This window comes from Dreissena polymorpha, chromosome 1 (genome assembly GCF_020536995.1).
Source record: "Dreissena polymorpha isolate Duluth1 chromosome 1, UMN_Dpol_1.0, whole genome shotgun sequence".
Classification (NCBI taxonomy): domain Eukaryota; kingdom Metazoa; phylum Mollusca; class Bivalvia; order Myida; family Dreissenidae; genus Dreissena; species Dreissena polymorpha.
The window spans coordinates 143,934,863-143,941,185 of NC_068355.1; the positions used below are offsets into that span (position 1 = coordinate 143,934,863).

Genomic DNA, 6,323 nt, shown 5'->3' on the forward strand with positions numbered 1-6,323 from the left:
CATCAATAATGTCTGGAAATAACAATAGTCCTTTGCACTCTTAATGTTCAAAGTCATTCTGTACTTTTAATGTTTCCCAAAACAACTAAAATTTGAATGAATTAAGTGTTAATTGTTTTGGACATCGGGCTTGTAAGTCTCTCGGGGTAAAGTGAGAAATGCAAGACTTCTGATTTGTTTTAAGGTTTTCACGGTCTTGCAAATCTCACGCTCCACCGGCTTGAGAGCTTGCCGTCTTCACACTTGCACCAGAATTAATAATGTAAAACAAATGCCTCTACCGGTTTCATCGATATAGGACTCATGTGTGTCTGTCCGCACATCAGCATTTTCTTCGGTGCATTCGTCCGAAAACTAGATTCAGATATTTGTATAAAAGATTATCAAACTGAAGGGATTGCCCTGTGTCTTTCTGTCAATCCCATCCCTTAGTTATCCATTTTTGTTCTTTTTGTCCGTCATGGAAAAATGAAGTGACTAAAAATTCATTAAGATAAAACCAGTTACTTTAATTTCTCATTAAGCACTGTAGATATTCGGATAAAACTTGGTATAAATACTCATAGATGATAGTGAGAGTGTATAACCTTCCGTTGTTCGCTAGGGGTCACAGTTTAGGTCATTGCTTATAAAGTAACAACTTTTTTCACTGTCAGTATATCCGACAAAACGAAGAATAAATTACTCAGAAAGTGTATAAGATTCTGACGATTTGATAACGGATTTGGTTAACGTATTTAAAGTGATTACAAGATTAAGCATTACTCTTAATTTCTGCTGGGAGTAATGAACAATGGCTATTACTATTAAATATCGCACTTGTAGATATCAAGCTTAAAATGATTGTAACGTAAAGTTTAATTCATAATTATGGGGTTCTACCGTTAGGGTACACCCGTATTGTTTGCAATATGTTAATTAAAGCATTTTTTATAGTATATATTCCGAGGGTTAGAAGACAAGTACTAGTATGTGAGTTTGGCTAATGGTCACCATACTGGACAGGTGGGGTATCCTGCTGGTAATACGGTTTCCCAGAACAGCATAAGGCAAAATCAATACAATTTACAAATTTTCAAGCAAAGTAATTAGCTGAAAATTTGATGCACTCATAGATTCAGACGCGGAAAGTCCAAACAAACTTAGAAGTACAAGCACACGATTACTTGTATCAAATATGAATCTTATGTAAGTTCAATTTCATGAAAAAGTTTAATAGAGAGTTTTTTGCACAGAAGAATGTAAAAACAGTAAAATAGCTAGTGTTTACTGAAAAAGCACCTGCACAAAATATGTTCTCTTTTAATTTTTAAAACCATTATGAACAGTATTTATATTTATTTATAAATACATATCTTTAAAATACATTTTTACTCAAGGTGAGGTAATTATTTCAAAATCGTTTAAATCTTTTTTTCTTGGCGTATACTTGCAAGCATTCATTCTTGTTCCTATTTAAATATAAAATATAAAATTCAAGTTTACCGTTTAATAAAAATTGTCATTCAAAAGTTTGTTTTTAACATTATTGTTTCAGTATTGATCAAAACTAGAGAAAGCGCTGTATATATTATTAAACAGCAAATCAGCACTTTAATTGTTGTGTATTATTTCTGATTGTTGATGTTAGCATCGCTGGTATATCATCCATGCGGATAAAGTTTAAATGTAAAGGGCGACATGCAAATGATCTATCAAGCGTATCCACGTCTACTCGATCAACAAGTTTAGTCGTATATTTAGTAACAACATATATCAACTCAACAGACATATCTTTTAAGTTTACAATCAATAATGCTGAATATGAGATTACCACTATTAAAATATTCTTGGATGTCTATGTGTCAGTTTTTGAAACTAAATACGGTTGTTCGTATGTGGAACAATAGTTAATTACAGAAATAAAAATGTTGTACAAGGCAATATGTGCATGTGTGTTTTGTTTGGAGGTTGTTGTTCTGTTTCATACGTTGCTCCACTTCATTCCCTTTCTCTCGTCAGTGACTCAACGATTGACGCTCTCAGGTAAAATCAAATCAGCATTTGTTTTCAATTCATTCGATGTACATTAAACCTGAATATGTTGAAGTTAGTGTCATTCTGTTAAATAAAAATGCATTCGTTTTAAACTCGAATGGGCGAGTACGCCCAATTTTGTAATGAAGTTACAAAATTGGGCGTACTCGCCCATTCGAGTTTAAAGGCACAAATCGCATTTTTTAATAACAGTTCATTTGTGTGTTTTGTTGTTTTTCCAGATGATTCAATACTTTCCATGTTCACAATAGATGCGTTACATTCTGTGATGTTTATTGGACAGCACAGCATATTGGCCTCAACAACATTCAAGAGCATACTCGAGCATTTGGGTTTATCGGAATTATGCAGAGCGCTGTACGTAGTATCGACGTCCATAGTTCTACAGGTACCGAAGAGCTAACATTTTAATGCAATTGTATCCCTTCGTCTGAAATATAGTTGACCTATATATGCAAATACATATCCATATATTAGCAACATTAGCCCGACGAAAAAAACAGGCATGGGACTGAAAATCGAAACAATGGCCTAATTGTTCCTATGTAGCATTTGGAAATCGTGCGTCGTCTCAAAATCAGCCGTACATATCAAACTGGGGTGGGGAGGGGGGGGGGGGGTAGCATGCGTATACGGGAGCTTAGCGGGTTTAAGTGAAATGAATTGAAACTTACTTCCAAGATGGCGTCGTTTTTGTTTTTCTGTGAAGGAGTAGCGGATATTTACATCCGGTAAGCCACGTTGTATTTATATTGATTTTTAATGGATACACACTTTCAGCTCTACGGTGTTTGTGCTTCCCTCGGGTTTTTGTTTCAAGATCGTAGATGTCAGGATAAAAAAATTATTGAAGAGAAACCGTCCACAAATCTGTGGGTTACTTACGTGATGTTCGAGACAATTGATGTACACTTATTTCTTTCATATAAAACACAGTATTGAAGCAAGTGTACAGTAAAATATAACTAAAAGCACGATTATTTAATTTTCCCGACGCCATTTCATCTCTGATATCTAAATTATTGACCAAAGTATTGCGTTAAGCTCACTTTTTGGAACTGAATTCCTTTTAAGCACATTTTGGGACCTGACTTCCAAATGACAAAAAGCTCTTTCCTTTGTTGAAGTGCTTGACACGAAATACCTACCCATCTATAATAAAGTTTATATGTGTTCTTCAATATTATAGCATGTTATGTGGTGCAATATAAGCGTATTCTTAATCACGTTATTTACTGTATAATTAAAATAACGCTTTCGCAAAAAACCTGCCGCCCAACTTAATCAATTCACACATTTTTAACAGGATTGGTTGTGAGGTGGCTGATGTACGAGCAAATATCAGCCAGTTTCAGTAATGTTTTTATTATTTTAATGTATTTTATTAAGTATCGACCTAATTCGGATATGAACTTGTGTTTAATCATTCTTTTACTATCAATTTTCAGATGATGCATGTTAGAGGGCGATCAACAGCTAGTGCATCTTTCGTGCAATATGTAATAAGGAATTTAAAATCAGCGGGGGCCTGATATACAATGCACCCATTCATGGACCACATGAGTTTCAATGTAGAATATGCTAGAAAGAATCCTTCAACAAAGCCGGACTAAAACAGCAAACGTACGATCCAAACAAATTGTACAGCTGATTTTGGTATTTGTTTTAAATTTATAAATTCTACATAGACAAGTCTGACATGTAATTGCTATGAGTGCTACTTAATTACATGGTTCGACCCGTATATTTCACGATGCTAGTTTCTCAACGACAGATGCACTTCTTATCTTTCTCACAACTGCATTATCTGAAAATATCCGCTACTCCTTCACGGGAAACACAATAAGACACCAACTTGGAAGTAAGTTCCAACTCATCTCACTTAAACACGGTAAGCTCCCGTATACGCATGCCACCCACCCGGCTTCTAACTTAGGAAATAGCTCTTTGTCATATGTGAGTCAGGTCCCAAAATGTCCTTAAAAGGAAGTCAGTTCCAAAAAGGGGGGAAGACATCCAATTCGTTTGCAATAAGTTAGCTATCAGAGATGAAACGGCGTCGGAAAAATGACAAATTCGTGAGTTTAGCTATATTTTACTATACACGTGCGTCAATACTGTTTATTTTTAGAGAAAATGATATTTGCATTCCCAACCTCTCGAACATCTCGAAAGCAGACAACAGATTTGTGTACTTTTTTCAATAACTTTTTATCCCGACGTCTTCCATCTGTAAACAAAAAAAAAACACGAGGGAAGCACAAACACCGTAGAGCCGAAAGGGCGTATTAATTTAAAATAAATATAAATACAAAGTGGCTTATACCGGGTGAAAATTGCCGCTACTCCTTCACGAAAAACACTAAACCGACGTCATCTGGGAAATAAGTCCCAACTAACCTCACTTAAACACGTTAAGCTCCCGTATAAGCTTGCCCCCTAATAGATGCTCGTTTTATTTTAGGTGATGATAAGAAACTGGCAATCGATTCCAGAAGTGTATCTGTGGTATGTTGATCTGAGGGAGTCCCTTCTTCTTGCCAATTTTTTCCTGTTTCTACACTGTGTGTTTTGGACCATTTTGGCTTTTCAAATACTCGCTGCATGCCCTCTGTACCACTTCGGATTTGCGCAGGTAACTACCAAACCCGTATACCTACGAAATGTGTTTTGATGAAACAATCATGATAAATTTGCGTCTAATGTATCTCGTAAGAACAAGTAAGTCTTTACCCGCTTTAAAAAGGTATTTAATAATATGATGACAACCCTCATAAATATTAAACATATTAGAGATTTAGTACCCATTAGATTCGGTTATTAGGTGATAACAAGTTACATAACATCAGAAGAGAAACGCACATTTCAAATAAGGAAAATTGAAAAGCATTATTTATACATCCATGTTTTTTTTTTCAAAAACATTACCGCACAACTCTTTGCTATCTGAACAAGTACTTAAAGAATTATATAAGATATGCTTTGTTGTGTATGTGTTTGTCAGATTCTTGTTACCCTCGACTGGCAAGAACGAAGAAACAACAACGAATCAATGCTGCACCAATTGCTGAGCCGCTTGCCTCACCCCGGAGGTTGTTGCTTCATTTCAATCCTGTGGTGCCATCCCCACATGACCTTTGACCGCATGATAATCGCGACCGTCTTCACTAGCTACCTGTGTGTCGGGATGGATACAAACCGATCAGACGTTATTCGCGCTCAAAATTACCATCACTGCAAGAAGACAAGAACTGTTTATAAGAACTTTTAATGATTTAGAAGCAGAAGTAGATCTAAAAGGAGCGATGTATACGTACATGTATGCTTAGTTCGGATGATATTGTTTTTTTCAGTAAAAGTTTAAATGTTTTGGTTTTAAAGACTGACATTGACAGTCGACACTATGCACAATGATATATATGTTACAAAGTTATAATAGTAGTTTTAATATGAATATAATTTCGTGTTTTTGAGATGTGTACACATAAATTACAGTCACACATACAGTCATATTTGAGTGCGTGTTTATGAGTTGTGTAAAACTATATCACTGTCTCACATCTATCAATTCTGCATAGACAAGTCTGACCTATTATTGTTATGAGTGCTACTTAATTACACGTTTCGTTCCCTATATGTAATGATGGCTAGTTCCTCATGGTGTTACTTCATTTCTTCTCACGATGTCTCTACATACATGTTCAAGTGTTACAACACTTACATAAATACATGATACAAAATTCCTTTGGGTCGTAATAAATTCGTTTGGCATTTGACATATAAACATTTACTAAACTTTCACGTTTCGTTCCGTGTATGCCATGATGCTAGTTTCTCACGTTGTTTTGTTTTTTAATTTAAATAAAAAATTATCTGTGTTATCCCATTTCTTTCTCAACTGTATTCAGCACTAACATACTAGTTGCTATTATTCCAACTCCCAGCTATTGACCCTCCGGGTCGCTGGGAGCTGTACGTATGTACTTATAAAAGCTCAGAGCATTCAAGAAGAACTAACATACATAATTAAAATAATTATTTGGGTGGACATGAATTCGTTATGAATTTGACATACACATATTAACATAACTTAGGATTAGAAGGCAATGTCAGGAACTAACGAAATTACCTATCTAAGTGAACTAATTTCCTCAATACAACAATCTTAAATAATATAAATTCACATATGTATAAAAAATGAAAAAAAAATGCTTAAATCAATTATCACTTCTTCTGAAATCAAATCGTGTATTTCATTTGCACAGATATTTCTTTTCGCTAAACGT

The 6,323-nt window shown here is 34.9% G+C and overlaps 1 protein-coding gene across 1 annotated transcript; it reads left to right on the top strand.

The window, feature by feature from the left end:
- Positions 1-1,717: 1,717 nt before the first annotated feature.
- LOC127853848 (nurim homolog) lies at positions 1,718-5,918 on the top strand. Its single transcript, XM_052388652.1, has 4 exons — positions 1,718-2,025; positions 2,259-2,425; positions 4,502-4,672; positions 5,042-5,918. The coding sequence occupies exons 1-4, from the start codon at positions 1,908-1,910 to the stop codon at positions 5,306-5,308; spliced, it is 723 nt and encodes a 240-aa protein (XP_052244612.1). The 5' UTR covers positions 1,718-1,907; the 3' UTR covers positions 5,309-5,918.
- The last annotated feature ends 405 nt before the right edge of the window (positions 5,919-6,323 follow it).